General features: G+C 41.6%; 1 protein-coding gene across 9 annotated transcripts in view; it reads left to right on the top strand.

Annotated features, from left to right (window-relative positions):
- LOC145340852 (protein unc-13 homolog B-like) overlaps positions 1–20,964 on the top strand; it is a 580,250-nt gene that overhangs the window by 359,230 nt on the left and 200,056 nt on the right. For 5 of the 9 annotated variants that reach the window (XM_080185311.1, XM_080185327.1, XM_080185336.1 and 2 more), the window contains 2 exons: positions 18,090–18,125; positions 18,836–19,058. In XM_080185311.1, the coding sequence (XP_080041437.1) occupies positions 18,090–18,125; positions 18,836–19,058 (259 nt within the window). The remainder of the gene's footprint in view (positions 1–18,089; positions 18,126–18,835; positions 19,059–20,964) is intronic. The other 4 variants (XM_080185320.1, XM_080185376.1, XM_080185354.1 and 1 more) reach the window with 1 other exon arrangement.

Here is a 20,964-nt window from a genome sequence, read left to right on the forward strand (position 1 = left end):
ATAATGCGTGGAATGGCAGACGCCAAGTTGGTGTGTTGTTAAAATTGAGCAGGCTATTTTTCCACCATTTCACATTTCAAGTATCAGAGTTTTGCAGTCAGCAGTAATATCTCCCAAAAGCAGGAAGGGATCTTGTGAACGATGCACTTTGGTGTCCTATTATGTCAGATGGATGCTGATGACATTTTAACTGAGGCTTCAGCGGGGAAACCTCTGGTTTTCCACGAGACTAATGCAGGACTGCAGCGATTCTGCACTGGCATAGACTCTTCAAAGTGAGTGTAAACTTACCTTTGTGAGACCAGGAACAGCAGAACTGCTTTTTGGGCTCTGCAGTTAAATTTCTGACTCTCCACTCCTCCCATAAGATTCTCCAAAAACCCATTCTATAGCTAGAATTCCCACAGCTGAGGCAGCTGGTCAACTACATGATCTTCCAGGGTGGCAGGAATCTGCCTCAGTGGGACTGAAAAATTCTGCTGGTGAAAAGATCCAGAAAATCCTGCCCTACATGATTCAACTCCTTGTCCATGGGCTTTCACCATGCAACGTCCTTTCACCTGAACCAATTTGATCAATCATCACCCAGTTTACACTCCAAGCCCTTCTGACTGCATTTTGCATTCATTTTGCCCATTGCCTTCCTAAAGCCCACTTGAGCTTTATAATGTTGAAACCTACCCCATTTTTTGCTAGCCATACTTGCAAAACATTTCAATGGGAAAGTAGAAGTATAATTCCATCCTGAATGTCTGTTAGTTCCTTTCACATGAACTTAAAGTTTGCCATGAACTTCATTTTCAGGATTCTAATCATGCACTCTACCAAAATCCATGTTGCGGCATAAGTCTTGTTGCACTTTCTCTCAGCTGGATTCTCAGGCCACACCATGGGGGCCATCAGGCATGTCCTCTGTGGGTAGCCCTTGTTCCCAAAGAGCCAGCTATGCAGCTCCTCCGTGGAGCTGGAAGGTGGGTATTGTGCACAGGTCTGCGTGATCCATTTGTTATGGTTGCACACCAGCTGATCATTGAGAGAGTGGAAATTCTTTCGGTTCACATATTGAACTGTGTGTTGCTATGGAGATCTTAGAGATTGGTGAATACAATCAATGACACCCTACACCAGTGGAAAACCACAAATGTCAGCAATTGCCACGGTCTTCCTTTCTGGCTCACCTGATCTCTGTCGAAATTGACAAAGTTGTGTGCCTTGGTGAAGATGGCAACTGTGATCTCCTGGAAACATTGGTGGGTGCAGGCTTGAGAGATCTCGCACATGTCACCAGTGGAGCCCTGGAACTCACTGCTGTAAAAATTGAGCGCAGTGGCCACTTTCAGTGCCACTGGCAACAGATGCTCTCCAAGTGTCCAAGGACCACATCCTGCAGAGTGTTTCATATGTGAATAACCAGTTCCCTTGATGATCACAGTCTTTGGTGACACTGCTTCTTGCTTATCTTCAGGTTGGGCCTTCTATATACCCTGGTCCAGTGAGGAACAGTCAGTGGCATTATCAGGAATTTGTGTTGCTGAACGGGTTTTAGAATTGCTTTTGAAGCTAGAGTCTAAGCACTTGGGCCTTTACCCTCCAAGGCACCACTTGACACTACCTTGCCCTCTCCACACTCTAATTCTGGATATACGCCGCTAGGAAACATGTAAGGGTCTACTCATGAGATTTTCTGATCATACCACCAAACACACCGGTGCATTGAAAATCCAAGTCAGTACCTATCACAAACTATATTTTGGAGATTTCAACAAAAATTGTTTTCAGTTAATCAAACATAAACAAAGGAGACTATAAAGGGATGAGGGAGGAGTTGGCTAAGATAGACTGGGAGCAAAAACTTTATGGTGGGACAATTGAGGAACAGTGGAGGACCTTCAAAGCAATCTTTCACAGTGCTCAGCAAAAGTATATACCAGTGATAAGGAAGGACTGTAGAAAAAGAGATAATCCGCCATGGATATCGAAGGAAATAAAGGAGGGTATCAAATTGAAAGAAAATGCATACAAAGTGGCAAAGATTAGTGGGAACCTAGAGGATTGGGAAATCTTTAAAGGTCAGCAGAAAACCATGAATAACATTATAAAGAAGGGTAAGATGGATTATGAAAATAAACTAGCTCAGAACATAAAAACAGACAACAAAGCAGATAACAAAAGTTTCTACAAATGCATTGGTCCTTTAGAGAGCGAGAAGGGAAATGTAATAACTGGAAATGAGAAAATGACTGAGGCATTGAACAGGTATTTTGTGTTGGTATTCACAGTGGAAGACACAACATGCCAAAAAGGCTCTAGCAGGTGAGAACCTAGAAACTATCATTATCACGAAAGAGGTAGAGTTGGGCACGTTTCCTAGCCCTGATGGAATGCATCCCAGCGTACTAAAAGAGATGGTGGGAGAAATAGCAAATGCACTAGTGGTAATTTACCAAAATCCGCTGGACTCTGGGGTGGTCCCTGCAGATTGGAAAACAGCAAATGTGACGCCACTGTTTAAAAAAGGAGGTAGTCAAAAGGCAGGTATGAATAGGCCGGTTAGCTTAACGTCTGTGGTGGGGAAAATGTTTGAATCTCTCATGAAGGAAGAAATAGTGAGACATCTGGATATAAATTGGCCCATTGGTAAGACGCAGCATGGGTTCATGAAGGGCAGGACATGTTTGTCTAATTTGGTGGAATTCTTTGAGAACATTACATGTGCAGTGGACAGTGGGGAACCTGTGGATGTGGTGTATCTGGATTTCCAGAAGACATTGGACAAGGTGTCGCACCAAAGACTGCTACATAAATGTTATGGGTAATGTATTAGCATGGATAGAAGATTGATTAACGAACAGAAAGCAAAGATTGGGGGTAAATTGGTGTTTTTCTGGTTGGCGATCAGTGACTAGTGGTGTGCCTCAGGGATCAGTGTTGGGGCCGCAGTTGTTTACGATTTACATAGATGATTTGGAGTTGGGGACCAAGTGTAGTGTGTCAGAATTTGCAGATGACACTAAGATGGGTGGAAGAGCAAAGTGTGCAGAGGGCGCTGAAAGTCTACAAAGGGATATTGATAATCTAAGTGAGTAGGCGTGGGTCTGGCAGATGGAGTACAATTTGATGAATGTGAGGTCATCCATTTTGGTAGGAATAACAGTAAAATGAACTATTGTTTAAATGGTAAAAAATTGCAGCATGCTGCTGTGCAGAGGGACCTGGGTGTCCTTGTGCAGAAATCTCAAGGAGTTGCTTTGCAGGTGCAGCAGGTAATTAAGAAGGCAAATGGAATTTTGTCCTTCATTGTTAGAGGCATGGAGTTTAAAAACAGTGAGATCATGTTGCAGCTGTATAAGGTGCTAGTGAGGCCACACCAGAAGTACTGTGTAGAGTTTTGGTCTCCTTACTTGAAAAAGGATATAGCGGCACTAGAGGGGCTGCAGAGAAGATTCACTAGTTTGATTCTGGAGCTGAAAGGGTTGACTAATGAGGAGAGACTGAGTAGCCTGGGGCTATACTCATTGGAATTCAGAAGAATGAGGGGAGATCTTATAGAAACATACAAGATTATGAAGGGAATAGATAAGATTGAAGTAGGGAAGTTGTTTCCACTAGCGGGTGAAACTCAAACTAGGGGGCATAGCCTCAAAATAAGGGGAAGCAGATTTAGGACTGAGTTGAGGAGGAACTTCTTCACACAAAGGGTTGTGAATCTGTGGAATTCCTTGCCCAGTGAAGCAGTTGAGGCCAACTCATTTGAATGTTTTTAAGGCAAGGATGGATAAAGTTTTGAACAGTAAAGGAATTAAGGATTAAGGTGAGCGGGCGGGCAAGTGGAGCTGAGTCCACGAAAAGATCAGCCATGATCTTATTGAATGGTGGAGCAGGGTCGTGGGGCCAGATGGCTTACTCCTGCTCCTAGTTCTTATGTTCTTATAAAGTCTAGCTAGTAACATCCCAATTGGTTTGCCTGTAGGACTGACTAATGAAAGATGACTAGGTTAGTTCTCTAAGGAATCCTATTTTGAATGCCCAAAAAAAACATGTAAAGAGCTGGTGGATCAAAAATGTTGCAAGGACAAAATGCCCCATTTTCACTTGGGATTGAATGTGAAAGAAACAATGGGAAGAGTAGGCATTATATTTATCTTTCTGACTACTTCACTTGGGAAATTGAGATTTAAATTCAATTATTTACGAACAGTATGCATCCTTAAAGTAAAGAATCTATAAATTTCGCTTAAGCATAGCCCCTGACAAAATCTGCATTGCTGATTACGCGATAGGGTGATATGAGTTGTCAGACTTGTATATGAGGTTGGTGAAATTTGATATATTTTTATGTTGCTATTCCAATTGTATCTTTTTAATGGAAAGACTGGAATGGGACAAAATATTCACTTTTAAATTAGGTGGTTCTTGTGCATTTAATACCTTGCGAATGGTAAAGATAGAGCAATTGGAACCAGGTACAGTACAGATGCAGCATTGGTGAAGAGAAGATACGTACTTACTCTGAAATAAATTAGGTTGAAGAGCTAGTTCAGTACCATTTCAATGTCCCCATAAGCTGTACGTGAGCAACCATGCACTGCTTCTGGGAAACGCTGTACTTTAAACTCTCTACTTTTCGTTTTGGACACTTCATTCTCATGTTTCATAAGAAATAAAAGCTATCTTGTTCCTCCTTCTTATATTCTTATAAATATGCTGCAAATATTTTCTTACTAGTAGATTCTAACATTTTCCAAATGACAGGTATTCGGCTAACATTCTTTCCTGCTTTCTATTCTTTTCTTGAGTAAGAGATTTACATCTGTGCTTTTGCAATCCAATGAGACCCTTCAGAACCTAGAGAATGTTGGAAGACTACAATCGATGCATCTACTCTCTTTGCAGCCACTTTTAAGACCTTAGGATGTAGACCATCAGGTCCAGGGTACTAGCCAGCCTTTAGTCCAGTGATGGGCAACCCAGACTAGTGATTTGGCAGCTTGAGTGGCCCTCCTTCATCTCAGTGGGCCGCAAAATTGAAGTTGGACTTATTCACTAACCGTGACTCCAAAAATAAGATTAAATAAATTTAGTACATGTAGAATATTTCATACTGAATTATTAAAAATTGCTTCATCATTTATATGTGAAGAGAACTATCATGAACTCAAATGGTAAAAACAAAAGAAGTATTTACACTTTGGACACAGAGGACATCCATAACTGTCACAGTCATTATTTTGTGCAATTGGCGTGCACCTCACTTCACTTGCCCCTGATTTGTGTGTATCATTTCAGTCATATCAGTAGGAAAAAAACTGCACAGATGGAAATCAGCAGAATATGTAGCCCTCCGTGTGGATAGCAGTCAACAAAATATCTCATGGGCCGCATTCAGAACCCAGATGGGTCGGATGTGGTCCCTGGCTGCAGGTTACCCACCACAGCTTTATCCCCATTAGTTTTCCAAGTACTTTTTTTCGAGTGATAGTGATTGTTTTAAGTTCCTTCTTTCCTTTTGCCTTGATTCTTGGAATGTTGTTGGTATCTACTGTGAAGACAGAGAGAAAAACTTGTTCAAAGTCTCTACCATTTCCTTGTTTCCCATTATTAATCCCGCAGTCCTATCCTTTAGCTACTCTCTTCCTTTTATGTAAAATGGATGCTTTTAGGGTGAGAGTTTCTCCAATATCGGCCAACTCTGATGTTGGTGGGAAACGTGGTGTTGAGGCCGCTGATAGCAATGATGGCATTTTACACTGCATTATTTAAAAGAAAAAGAAAAAGTAGGCAGGCAAGGGTTCCAGGATGTATTGTTGGCAGGTGGTCTCTGATCCATCCACCCCACTATCAACTCAGTGTTTCAATTATCAGAATGCCATTTTTTTAAAGACTGCCATAGTGCAAGGCCAGTTAAGCAGGAAACAACCTTCAGGCCAGGGGCACAGTAAGGCATCCCCCTCAGTACTGCGATCACCTGCAAGATCCCCTTGGAGTAACGGTTGCTAGGTGCATGCCTTATGAGATCAGTTGTGTATTGCATGTTCTGACATCACGTTGCTGTTGACACTTTTTTTGATGTTGGTGTATAATTCCGAAATATGAACCCAATAATCATGTGTAAGTGTATTACAATGGGATTCTCGAGGTTTAACGGCAGGCTGGTAATGCTGCTTGCCACTGATGGTGGAGGGGAGACAATACTCGCTGCTTTTACATTGACTGGAAATGCGACTTTGGCTTTCTCATGATATTTCTAAGTATTGGGAGGATCCCGCCACCAGCAAATGACATGCTGCTTACCACTGAGCACATCACTGAGTGGAGGCCATAGAGTTTTACAGCTCAGAAGGAGACCCTTCAACCCATCATGTCTGTGTCAGCCATCATACATTTATCTATCCTAATTCCGTTTTTCACCACTTGGTCCATAACCCTTGTATGTTGGCGGCATTTATAATGCTTATAGTATTCCCTCCAACTCAATGTTTGGGAAGGTTGCCAACTTGAACAGCTTAACTTGCTCTCATTTGTACAATAAGTACATGTGGAGGGGATGTTTCCTTTTGTGGGGAGAAGAAGAGGTCATTGTTTTCGGATTAGGGGTAGCAGATTTAAAACCGAGATGAGGAGAAACTACTTCTCTCAAAGGATACTGAATCTGTGGGATTCACTATCCAAGAGCTTGGTGGATGCCAGGACATTGAGTAAATTTAAGAAGGAAAGAGACAGATTTTTAATTCGTAATGGGCTGAAGGGGCAGGAAAGTGGATTTGAGGCTGAGACAAGATCAGCCATGATCGTATTGAATGGTAGAGTAGACTCATGGGACTGAATTGCCTACACCGGCTCCTAGTTGTATGTTCTTATTAGGAAATACTAAACGTTGTGGGTATAGTCTTACCAGCCATTCATGCCATGCTCTGCTGCAGCAAGGTCGGAGAATTTGGCGGCTAGCCAAATCCCCATTCACTGCAGCAGGATGGGAAAATCCCGCCAGCTTGAAGAGTGGTAACATTCCAGCCAAAGTTTATCCATAGCGGGGTCAGAACACATCAGTGCTTCTCTTCAACTAATTCTCTAGAGTAAGAAATCAATCTCTGAACTCTTGAAGTTAGAGAAGAGAGTTTAAATGATCTTTCAGAATTCGACTAGTAATTATTTAGAAATGTGAAAATAAATAGCTTGGTGTTAGAAGAGTTCATGGTAGGGGAAATTTAGAAAGTTAGAGAGAAAAGATAAAGCATTAGGAGTTACGATAACCAGGGTATGGCCAAGAAGACAGAGCTTAAAAACATAAGACTGCACCAACAAATAGGGTCAGAATATGGAAAAATGATAAAAAATACAGAATTAAACTCTCTTTATCCGAATATATACAGTATTTGATACAAGATTGATGACTTGATAGCACAAATAGAAATAAATGAGTATGATGTGTTGGTTTTGCAGAGATATGGTTGAAAGATGAGCACAGCAAAGAATCAAATATGTAAGGATATTTTAATACTTTGAAAGTTTAGGAAGTAAGGAAAAGGTAGTGGCATCGCCTGTTAATAAAGAGTGAGATCAATGAGAAACGATCTTGACTTGGAAGATCAACATTTAGAATAGATTGGGTGGATATAAAATAAAACAAGGGGAAGAAGTCATTGGTGGGAGTAGTTTATAGTTCCCGAACAGCAGCTGGACTGTTGGACAGAGCATAAATTAAGAAATAATGTAAGAAAAATGCTGCAATAATTGTGGGTGACTTAAATCCTGCTACTGATTAGACAAATCAAACTGGCAAAGGTAGCCTTGAGGAGTTCACAGAATATATTCTGGTCAGTTTCCTAGAACAATACATTGTGGAACAAATCACGAAATAAATTATATGACTTACGGGTATGTCATATATACCTGTCTTGTGCCATCCTCGCATTCACTGTAGCTCATCTGCAACCTCTCTGTGGCACCCAACATCCATCTACATGTAGGTCGAGCCCTCTTTTTGCTTTTCCAACTTTGCAATCTAGAAAAGATCTCTGGGACTTTTTAGCTCTCATCAAATGGCCAAAATACTGATATTTTCTTTTCTGGATGAAACTTTTAGAGTTCGTCTGCTGTTGTAATTTAAAATACCTCTTTTCTTGTCTTATGGCCCAGATAATGCAACTTTAAGAGAGTAAATTACAAACGATGTAAAAACAGATAGTGAGGTCAGAATTCCCATTGAAGCACCCCCCCTCCCCCCCGCCCCAACCCGACCCCCACCACGCCACCAGGAAACCTGTGGAGAAGCTGTGCCTCCGTCAGGGCCAGAGAATACTGCTGGCATAAATGGCTGGAGAATTTCAGCCTATGACTAATATCAGTGTGCATTATAATCCTTCAACAGTAAATCTCAGGGACTTGGTTGAATATCTTCAGAAAGACGAACGAAAATTTCCCTGAGGGGTTTTCATGTATTTCTTTCTCTTTATTTAAATTGCTCTGTGTTCGAATGCCTTCACAGTGTCAACCGATAAGTTGGAGGTCCGGAGCAGCACTTCCAGCAGGAGTTAACATATTTACTCAGCTAACAACAAAGCAAACACAGTTTATTTGCAGTCTGTTTGCGATTTGTGGCAGTAAAACTCAGCAACCTGGCCCAATAAAAGCACATGATTTCCCCAGTAAAATGTGATGTATAGCATGTAGCATTACATTACAAATTGACTATTTCTCCAACAAAATGCAGTTAGTGGCAGACAGATAGCTGCATATAAATTATTGCCAATAAATCTCTATTCTTGCTGGGAATATAGCTGACCCAACCAGCATTACAGCAGATCGGGAAGCACTTTGCACTTCAGAAATCTTGGATGAGAATATGTGGATGAAAAGGTCTTTTCTCACCTTCCTTTCATATATTTGCAGATATTTAAATTGGGAAATGTTGCTTTGGTTAAAAGTTGCATTTAAAGAACAATTGATGCTGGCCATATAAATTGGCATCGTGCAAAAAGTATCTCTGAGAGCTCAGAATTAAAGACCAGAAATTCAAAAAAGACCATCTCAAGGCTCACAAGATATTGGGCCCTCATTGTAACAGTCCAAGATGACTGAAAAAAAAATTGAGTCATTGCGCACAAGAAGCGGTTCTCGGGTAAGTGAGGTCATGGTTCTGATAACTGGGTCGTGGGTAGAAAGCGGAGGTCAAGAGAAGAGGCCTGGATGGGGGCACACCAACTCCTCCCTGTTCCACGTTCAATTAAGTTACCTATCTTCTTTGCTGCAAATGAGTCCTAGAATTGTTTTTTCAAAGTTCCCTTGATGACTCTGACTCTGACAAACTCTTTCCAAACCTGCCTTGGAAAAGGTAACCTCAAGATAAATATGTATCTACATATACAATACATACATATACGATATGTATGTAAGCAAATTATTGTGAATGCTGGAATCTGAAACAGAAAATTCTGGAAATTCTCAGCAGATCTGACAGCGTCTGTGGAGACAGATCTGAGCTAACGTTTTAATTCTGAATGACCCTTTGTCAGAGCTGAAGAATCTATGACTATCAAATAGAAAATAGGATGATATTTATAGTGTTGTGGTGAGGAGGAGAGGGCAGGGGTAGCTTTTTGGGCTAGATAGAGAATGGCACATTAAGAGATCAGAATGTATAAATGGCAGACCAAAGATTAGCAGTGTGTTAAAGGACAAGCTGAGACAGGTAACAGATGACTTTGCTGGGGTCGGGAGCGTGGAGACAGTGCTAAGCATAAAAAGCTGCTCCTAATGCAGTCTATTCTTGAGTGACCAAATGTAGACTAGGTGGCCGCTTTGCAGGACATCTTTGGTCTGTCCACAAGTATGACTTGCCATCTTTGCACACTGTCTTTCTCTCCTATCCACATGTCCATCCTTGGTCTGTTGCAATTTTCCAGTGAAGCCCAATACAAATTGGAGGAACTACGATTAGATGCTACGCAGATTTCCAGACTAAACATTGGGCCCGATTTTACCAACAATTTGTGCCCGTTTCCGGGCGCGAAATCATGGTAAAATCGGGTGTGAGGCCTTTATCACGATCTGCATCTGAGTCTGAGCAGATCACAACTTTACCGAGACATGCGAATGGCACGGATCTGTTCTGCACCCAAATCGTGCGCAACGACGATTTAAATGCATTCAAATGTATTTAAATTGAATTAATGAACTTCCCGCCAAACTCTATCAGCATTTCCCCCTTTACCGCCGTGTTCGCCAATCCGGGACCGCACCGTTACGGACCTGCTAAATGAAAGTCTGAGTCAGGTGCTCCAGCCTCTGAAGAGGGCCTTCATTGTTTCCGATGGCTTTCTGACTCAGATCAGTGGTGGGGGTGAGGGTGGAGGTGGTCAGATCATTGTCTGGGGTTGGAGGGGAGGAGGGGAGTGAGGTCAGATCATTTTCTGGTAGGAATAGGAGGGGAATGAGGTCAGATCGCTGTCTGGTAGGAATAGAAGGGGAGTGAGGTCAGATCGCTGTCTGGCGGGGGGAGGAGAGGCGTGAGGTCAGATGGATCTCTGGTGGGGGGAAGAGGACGGAAGCGGGTCAGATGGATCTCTGGTGGGAGGAGGAGGAGGGAGGCAGGTCAGATGGATCTCTGGTGGGGGACACAGGAGGTCTGCTGCCACTCTGCAGGCAACCGGTGGGGGGGAGGGGGGCAGGGGTGGTGATCAGTCTGGGTAGTGGGGGGGAGGGTAAGGGCGGGCAGTGATGTATGTGTGTCTTCCTTATCCTCCTCTCCCACTACCTACACACATCACTGGCCCCTTTATCCATCCCCCTACTACCCAGACCGATTGCCACCCCTGCCCCCCCCCACCTCTGCCCCCCCCCACCCCCCTTCCAGATATTTTCAAGGCTTTGAGCAGACATTGGTTCTTTCAGAATCATATTCATGAGCACGATCTCAAGAAAAAGCTTAAATTACCCAACAGAAAATCCTTGTCTCATATCAGAGTCACTATTGTAGAAGGTAGCATCTTCAGAACATGTCTTCCTTTTCCCACAAGTGAGGCTCCCCCACTCCTGCAGTGGGATTTACAAGGCCCCTAACTGTCCACCCATTTCCACCACTTCTGCTCTCACCTCTTCCTCTGCCCCCCAGAACTTTGATAGGGTTCTCCTTGTCCTCACTATCCACCACATCAGTCTCTACATTCAAAGGATCATCCTTCACCATTTCTGTCACCTCCAGCATAATGCAATCCAAACATTTTCCCTTTCCTCCCTTGTTAATATTCTGAAGAGACTATTCCTTCCACAACACTCTGGTGAGCAGTTCAATCACTCCCAACACCTTGTTCCCTTCTCACAGCACTTTTCCACGTAATCATGGAAATGGAAATGTGTAAGGTGCCAAAATGGTAGGAAGGATTTGTGCATACACATGACATCAGAAGCATGTGCAACACCTGGTCTTGTATCTCCTTTCTCCTCACTAACTAAGGCTCGAAGCATTCCTTCCAGGTGAAGCAATGATTTTGTTGTACTTCCATCAATTTAGTGCATTGGTATTAATTGCAATCTGGTCTAAAATAGAAAGACCAAACACAGATTAGGTGACTGCTTTGCAGAACACCTCAGGTAATTTTTCAAGCAAGACCCGAAGCTTCCAATGGTTTGTCATTTCAGTCCGTACACACATCTATCCTTGGCCTTGTCAGTGCAACTTGACGGTGATCTTATTAGAATTTGGCAAAGTGTCAGTTCCACTGAGAAAAACAGCTTGTTTCTGTTGCAGGGCTCGTACAATGCTTTTCTTGTTGTAGTTAAAACTATCATTCCCTCAACTTGCCAGACAAAGTCATGGAATGGTATAAGATGATTTATTGATAACTGCAGCTACAGGATACTGATCCTATCTTTAAAACTAGTCAGAGTGCAGAATTCAGAAATATACAAGCAATTATAGTTTCAATTTTGATTACAAGTAATTAGCATATACCAATCAAAGTACAGGAGCTACCTCTATCCACTCTCAATTATCGATTAAGTTACATTGCTCATAAAGTACCGGTATTAAAATCAATTACAATCACCTTACACTTGCTTAATTATAATGTCCGACCAACATAAGGTTTGAATTGCTTTGATAGGGCATTGCTCCAACAACCTTGACACATCCCAACTGTGTCTGAATGTTAGAATACAAATCATCTCAACATTTCCTTTAATTTTTTTTTCCAGACTAAGACTCCTTATCTTCCCCTCTTGTCTGAAAAGACAGCAACTTATTATTCTGGTGTGCATCTCTCCAGTAATAACTGTGTGCAGGCCCTTTGTTTTTAACCCTTTCATTGGCCACAGTTATTAATATGGATTGGTTAATATTCTCCTTCACAGTTATGAGCATGGATATTATTACACCTCAGTTTCCCTTCAGTTTAGAAACAGGCCAGTTTTCTCTCCAGATCTTACAACACTCCATCAAGAAAAAGCAAGCAGTTGTGTTTCTTGTAGAGGGGTGAGGCCTAAACACGGCAGCAAAGCCAGGCTGCACTGAGATCGGCTGCCTTGTTTAGAGGGTACCCTGATCCAACAGTAACACCCACCCCCCCACCATAGAGGTCTCAGCCTCCACTTGCCTCTCTTCCCTTCCTTCAATCTGAACTGATGTTCACCAATCCCCCTCTCCCATGATCTGAACTGAAATCTCCCCCTCCCCCACCAACAGTCAATGTCGGTGCACCCCTCCATCCATGAGCTTCTACTGGAGTCTCCTGTCCCCAGCACAGGTTAGCACTTCCAGAGTGGCATGGTGCGAAACTGACAATACCAAACTGTGCTGGGGCAGTGCCAGGGTCCCTCTCCCCTGGTGGACACACACACACACACACACACACACACACACACACACACACACACACACATGGATGACCATGATGGATTCATATCTGGATGAACCTGTTATAAACCATGCAAGATGACAACATGATATCATGCCAGCGAAGTTTGAATATGCGCCTCAGGCCCAACATATGGCGAGGGGGTCTTTAATAATATGTTGATGCATTTAAATCCCTAGAGCCTCATGGGATAGACCCCAGAATACTGAGAGAGCCAAGAGAGGAAATTGCTGGGACCTTGAGAGAAATCTTTGTACTCTAATACGTCCACTTGTTTCCAAGTGGGAGTAAATCCTGTCTCGAAGAATCCTCTCCAATGATTTCTTTACCACTGATGTAAGGCTCACTGGCCTAAATTACTTGGATTATTCTTGCTACCCTTCTTTAACAAAGAAACAACATTGGCTATTCTCCAGTCCTCTGGGACCTCCCCTGTAGCCAGTGAGAGTACAATGATGAGATGCCTCACATGGTTTTGTGAAGGGAATGTCATGTCTCACTAACTTGATTGAGTTTTTTGAGGAAGTGACAAAGATGATTGATGAGGGTAGGGCAGTGGATGTTGTCTACATGGACTTCAGTAGGGCCTTTGACAAGGTCCCTCATGGCAGATTGGCACAGATTGGGGTGGCTCGGTAGCACTGTAGTTAGCAGTGCTGTTTCACAGCTCCAGGGACCTGAGTTCGATTCCCGGCATGGGTCACATTCTCCTCATGTCTCCATGGGTTTCCCCCGGGTGCTCCAGTTTCTTCCCACAGTCCAAAGATGTGCAGGTTATGTTGATTGGCCATGCTTAAAAATAATTGCTCTTAGTGTCCTGAGATGCGTAGGTTAAAGGGATTAGTGCATAAATATGTAGAGATGTGGGGTGGGGGGGGGGGCGGGTGGGGTGTTGGGCCTGGGCCTGGGCCTGGCTGGGATTGTGGTCGGTGCAGACTCGATGGACTAAATGGCCTCTTTCTGTACTGTAGGGATTCTATGATTCTATGAAAGTAAAAAAGTGAAGTCGTGTAGGATCAGAGGTGAGCTGGCAAGATAGATGCAGAACTGGCTCAGTCGTAGAAGACAGAGAGTAACAGTGGAAGGGTGCATTTCTGAATGGAGGGCTGTGATTAGCAGTGCTCCTCAGTGATCAGTGTGGGGACCTTTGCTGTTTGTAATATATAAATGATTTGGAGGAAAATATACCTGGTATGATTAGTAAGTTTGCGGACGACTCAGAGATTGGCAGAGTTGCAGATATCAGAGGATACAGCAGGATATATATAGATCAGTTGGAAACTTGGGCGGAAAGATGGCAAATGGAGTTTAATCCAAATGTGAGGTAATGTATTTTGGAAGGCCTAATACAGATGGGAAATATCTAATAAATGGCAGTACTCTTCAGAATATTGATAGGCAGAAGGATCTGGGTGTACAGGTACACAGGCCTCTGAAAGTAACAACACAGATGGAGAAGATAGTCAAGAAGGCATATGGCATGCTTGCCTTCATTGGCTAGGGCATTGAGTTTAAAAATTGGTAAGTCATGTTTCAGCTTTCTAGAACCTTACTTAGGCTGCACTTGGAATTCTGGTTGCCACACTACCAGAAGGATAGGGAGGCTTTGGAGAGGGTACAGAAAAGATTTACTAGGATGTTGTCTGGTACGGAAGGCATTAGCTATGAGAAGAGGTTGGAGAAACTTGATTTGTTCTCACTGGAACGATGGAGGTTGAGAGGCGACCTGATAGAAGTTCACAAGATTGTGAGGGGCACGGACAGAGTGAATAGTCAGAAGCTTTTCCCAGGGCAGAAGAGTCTTTCCTAAGAGGCATGGGTTTAAGGTGCGAGAGGCAAGGTTTAAAGGAGATGTACGAGGCAAGTTTTTTACACAGAGGGTGGTGGGTGTCTGGAACTTGCTGCCGGGGGAGGTAGTGGAAGCAGATACGATAGCGACTCCTAAGAGGCATTTTGACAAATTCATGAATAAGATGGCAATAGAGGGATATGGTCTCCGGAAAGATAGGCAGTTTTACTTAAGTCAGGCAGCATGGTCGGTGCAGACTTGGAAGGCCGAAGTGCCTGTCGCTATGCTGTAATTTTCTTTGCCCTTTCTTCTTAAATGAGTTAAAATCAGGTTTGTGCCAGTTGTGAGTGTGAATCAGATTTGAAAATTGGATATCATGATCTTGCCAGTAGGATTTGTCAATTCTGGGTTTTGCTGGATCTTGTGCCCTCACTGGCAGTCCCTCAGATGGTGCGAGTGGGCTTCAGATCCCATCTAGAAAATAGCTGCCTTCAAGCCTGCTCTGCTAATTAGTATGATTATGGCTGATCCTCTATCGAAACAGCATATTCCCACACTCTCCCCATATCCTTGACAAATCCAGAGTCTAGAAATCTTACCTATTTTCTTCTTAAATATATTCAGTGACTTGGCCTTCACAGCCTTCTGTTGTAAGGATTCCACAGGTTCATCACTCTCTGAGTAATGAAAGTACTCTTCTCAGTCCATATCCTGAGAGTGTGACCGCTTGTTCTGGATCTACCCAGAGGAAATAACATCCCTGCACCCAATCTGTCCAGCACTGTCAGAAGTTTATAAGTTTAAAAGCGGTTCTCTCTCATTCTTTTAAATTCCAATGAGTTTAAAAGAATTCATTCTCACCTAATAAGGCAGAAACTAGATAGATTTGTGAATAACAAGGAGGTGGAAAGGCAAGTATGTGGGGTTGAGTTTACAATCAAATCAACCATGCCTTATTGAATGGAGGAGCAAGCTTGTGGGGTCGAGTGACTTACACCTTTCTAATTCTTTTGACTCAGTGGGTTAAATGGCTTCCTTCTATGTTGTGCTTTTTAAATCCATTTGGGGGATGTGGGCATCACTGGTAAGGCCAGCATTTATCGCCCCAAGTTTCCTTTGAGAAGATGGTGATGAGCTACTTCTTAGACCATTGCATATGTACAGTGTAGGTTCACGGCGCTATTAAGTAGGAAGTTCCTGAATTTTGATCCAGTGATTATGCAAGAATAGCAGTATATTTTCAGGTCAGGATGTGTGTGACTTGCAGGGAAACTTGCAGATAGTGGTGTTCCTGTACACTTACTGCCCCTTCTAGATGATAGAGATCCTAGGTTTTGAAGGTGATTTTTATTCATTCATTTTTTGGACATGGGCCCGGGGCAGTTGAGAGTCTACCATATAGCAGCAGCTCTAGAGGCACATGTAGACCAGACAAGGTAAGGATGGCAGATTTCCTTCCCACAGGACGTTAGTGAACCAGATGGGTTTTTCCAACAACCAATAATGTTTTCATGGTCAGTACATTCTTAATTCCAGATTTTTTAGAATTGGATTCATATTCCACCATCTGCCATGGCTGGATTCAAACCCAGGTCCTCAGGACAAGCTCAGTTTCTGGATTAATTGTCTCATGATAATGCCTCTGGGCCATCATCTCCCCAGGATTTGACTTGATTTGTACATTATTGTCACATGTATTAATATACAATGAAAAGTATTGTTTCTTGTGCACTATATAGACATAGCATACAATAGATAGAGAAGGAAAGGAGAGGGTGCTGAACGTAGTGTTACAGTCATTGCTAGGGTGTAAAGAAAGATCAATTTAACATAAGGTAACATTGTAACAGAGTTTACTAGGTGAGAGGGGAGAGATACAAAAGAGTCCAGAGGGGCAATTTTTTCACACAGAGGGTGGTGAGTGTCTGGAACAAGCTGCCAGAGGTAGTAGTAGAAGCGGGTACAATTTTGTCTTTTAAAATGCTTTCAGACAGTTACATTAGTAAGATGAGTATAGAGGGATACGGACCAAAAGCGAGCAATTAGGACTAGCTTAGGTGTTTAAAAAAAAGGCAGCGTGGACAAGTTGTGCTGAAGGACCTGTTTCCATGCTGTAAACCTTTATGGCTCTAACCCTAATTTGAAAGAGTTAGAATACAGTTTTAACAGCATAGAGTGAGAGTAAAAGGTAAAATTAGAAGGTTTGCTGGGCACAGCTTGTTAGAAGTTGCCACACCCCAGTGCCATCTAGGAATCTTGAAGTATTAACAAGTTAATGCAGTGCATCTTATAAGTGGTACACACTGAAACCATGACGCATCACTGGGGGAAGAAAGTGAATATTTAAGGTAGTGAATGAGGTGTCAATTGCAGGGAATGTTTTGTTCTGTCGGGTGTTGAGCCCCTTTAGTGTTGTTGGAGCTGCATTCATCCAAGCAAGTGAAGGATATTCCATTACAGTCCTGACTTGTGCCTTGCAAATGGTGAACAGGTTTAGGGGAGTTTATGAAGTGAGTTACTCACCACAGAATTCCCAGTTTCTGACCTCCTCATGTAACAACAGTGTTTATACACTTGGTCCAGTTTAATTTCTCAATGGAAGCAAATGTCTGATTATAAATGGCATTTCAAAACACTCAAAAAGTCCATATGGAGTAAAATTTTATGTCTAAAAATTAGAGATTATGTTTTGCTTCTTCCCTATCTTTAATACTGTGTACAATCTGTTCCTAGAATTCTGTGTTAACATCTTAGACCAACCAGAAGGGGCCCATAAGGATGGCTAGGAGTAAATGTTTAATTCTTTTTTGTGGGGATGCCTTGCAATCTGAGGAAGAATGTATAATTTAAAATTTGGAGAAAACTCATACAGAAATGCATTTTCTATTACCACACAGAGCAGAATGAGAGATGCAGCAAAGCATTGTCACTTGATTCTGAGGAATCATATGGCACATTGGACAATGAAATAAAATAGTAAATTTAGGAGAAATTATTATTTTAGGTCTTTTTATAATGATTTTGCTCTGGAAAGAAGTTTAATGTGAAATAATATCATTTTTTAAAAAATATAGTTAATATACATTTGTACAAGGACATAAGCCTAGAAATTATTGCGACCGATTGTTAGTGTATGAATGGTTCTTTCCAATATTTTAACAGATTTATTAACCCATTTAAAGTAAATTGATAGCATTTCTGTTAAAATAGTGCAGAAGGAGGTTTGATACAAATTCATTAAGTGCTTAAACTATAACATCACTTACAATAATTTCCAAGCTGTTACGGACCAGCAAAAACTTTATTTCCTAATTATTATGCTATTTGAGTTATTATATAAGCAAGGAGTAAAGATATTGCGATTTCTATCTGGATCAAAGATCAGTTATACCCCTTGTTTTGCTGAAGTCTTCTTTTTCCCCTTCTTTGCCAACATTTGCATCCACCAGGCAATTGGAGTTATTTCGGATGGGGAGAGCAGCAAAGTATGTAATGATTTATTACTCACAAGTACCTTGGCTCCTATATTAGCATGTTCCAACTGGAGAGACTTGGAGTATTCATGCATATAGGGGATACAAAGGTCCCTCATTGTATGATTACATTAATGTTATTTTTTTCCTCATGTAGTCTTTGTCTGCATAATTTGATTTTCTTTGTCTGTCATGCCTGTGATGTGCAATCATCATATATTTGTTTTCCTTCTGTCACAAAATATTTGTATTACATTATAAGAATGAAAACAAAAATGATCACTGTATGCATGAGTATTTATCAAATAGAGCATGCATGAACCCCCTCAAAGCTAAAGTTTTGCTTTGATATCTGCACATCATAGTGTCAGAAAGAGCAAAAGTTTGAAATTTAAAGCAGTGTGCCTGCTTTCTATGTAATTAAATATCTAAGTATAAGGGATAATTGAAATGCTTCACCTCTTTCTCTTGATGTGCAGAGTACAAAATATTTACTTTAAAAGAGACTTTTAAAAATTTAGTTGAACTTTTATTTGAAAATCCACTGGGCTGAAGGTAGTGTTTTGGTCTAAAAATATTTGTCATGTTGCCTGTTTGGTTCTACTTGCCTTGTGGAGGAAACAAAAACAGTTTTCAAAGAAAAACCTGAAAACTGCATTCTAATCTTAGTGAACATACTATAGACAACAGGTGTAATTGTTTTCTTTTGTTTATCATTTCAGCGTTTGAAGATCCTGATAGTGCTGTTGATGATAGGGATAGCGATTATCGTAGTGAGACCAGTAACAGCATTCCACCTCCGTATCATACCACTTCTCAGCCCAATGCATCGGTCCATCAGTTTCCAGTTCAATCACGGCTGCAGCTCCAAGGAAGTTCACGGGACTCGTATGCTGATTCAATACAAAACTATGAGCTAGATTGTCGTGAGAAAAAAGGAATGAGGTATGCAGTCCATTTTTGAAAAGGGTAGCATTTCTGTCTGTTATATTTATGATCAGTTTTGAAATGAATACACTATACAGCTAGCAATCAGGTATGTTTTATGGTTTTTTTTAATGAACTGTTCATCATATTTAAACTGCGACAGTTTCCTCAAGGCCCGTACCATTGAACTTTCAAACGGGAAGTTCCTTTTCACTTAACCATACATTCCTATTTTCTACTCCTCTGCTGCAGGTGGTAATTTCTCAACTCCACCTCTGATTTTCTTGCCCTCAGCAAGTTCAGCAAGGATAGGATTAGAATATTAGAGAGAGAGAACCTTAGATTGGAAGATCAAGATGTAGAATTAATTGGTAAGAGTTGTTTGTAGGCCACTGAATGGTAATGGTAGTGTCTGGCGAGGTATAAATCAGTAAATTGGAGGTGCATGTAATAAGGGTATTGTATGTACAATGGTTTTCTAGAACATTAAATTGAGGAATCAACTCGAGAACAGGCCATTTTAGATTTCGTGTTGTGCACTGAGAAAGGGCTAATTAATAATTCCATTATAAGGGAACCTTCAGGCCAGAATGACCATAATATGATAGAATTTTACATGAAGTTTGAAAATGATTTAGTTCAATCAGAAACTAAGGTATTTAATCTCAACAAAGGACACTACAAATTTATGAAGGGCAAGTTGGTTGTGGTAGATTGGGAAACTACATTAAAAATTGTGCTGGTCGGTAAGCAATGGCTCGCACTTAAAGAATTAATACAAGAGTTGCAACAAATTTACATTCCTTTAATAAAATTAGATGACAATGGCTGCTAACCACTCTTGAGGGAGGCGCAATTTCCTCTAACTAAGCATTAGGAAGGCTACAGCTGCTGTCGTTAGCCCTCAACACAAACTCCTTAATGATGTCACAAACTCCACCATACCACTGTATCAGATTGAACCAGACCATTTGCAAATTTAATGTTCAATTCAACTTCAAGCTGAGTTTTTGACCCCATTTAACTCCAACACTAAAGCTCCTTATTTCCACCTCAATAGATTGCCACGTTCTGCCCCTATCTGAGCATTTCTGCTGCAGCTAAACACCCTTTGTTATCTCCAGACTTGATTATTCCAATTTACTAGTTAGCCTCTCACTTTCAATGCTCTGTAAACTTCAGGAAGTCCAAAATTCTGCTGCCCATGTCTTAACTTGCAGCTCTCCTGTGCTTATAACCTACATTGGCTCTGTTTAAACCTTGCCTTAAATTTGAACTTCTCATCATTGTTTTCAAATCCTTTTGGCATCTCACCCCTCTCTATCAATGTTTTCTTCTCCGGCCTTATAACTCTCCATAATAAGTGTGCTCCTACAAGTTTGACCTCCTGAGCATCCTCCGTTTTAATCACTTGACTATTGACTATCTTTGTATTGCCTGCAAATATGGCTACAAGATGATCTGTCCCTTCATCCAAGTCATTAATATAGATTGCAAATAGTTGAGGCCCAATGCTGAGCTTTGAGGCAACCTACTAGTTAACAGTTTGCCATCCTGAAAATGGCACATTTTTCCTACCCTCTATCCATGCTAATATATTAGCCCCAAGAACTATCAGATAAACAACAAAGAAAAGAATCATTCTTCCCATTGCTATGCCAGCAATATCCAGGACAGCAGTCCTGTCATTCCTATTGCCCAGAATAAAATCAATTGACCTACAATGGAATGCCAGAGATTGAACTGTTTCACAGAAGCACAAAATTGTTTCAGCACATAGAGGCCATTTGGCCCATTGTGTCTGCACTGGCTCTCCAAACAAGGTGTGGATATGCCGGCGTTGGACTGGGGTAAACACAGTAAAAAGTCAGGTTTAAGTCCAACTGATTTATTTGATAGTAAACTCACAAGCTTTCAGGGTTTG

The sequence above is a fragment of the Carcharhinus amblyrhynchos genome, chromosome 1, assembly GCF_965287045.1.
Source record: "Carcharhinus amblyrhynchos chromosome 1, sCarAmb.v2.hapA, whole genome shotgun sequence".
Classification (NCBI taxonomy): Eukaryota; Metazoa; Chordata; class Chondrichthyes; order Carcharhiniformes; family Carcharhinidae; genus Carcharhinus; species Carcharhinus amblyrhynchos.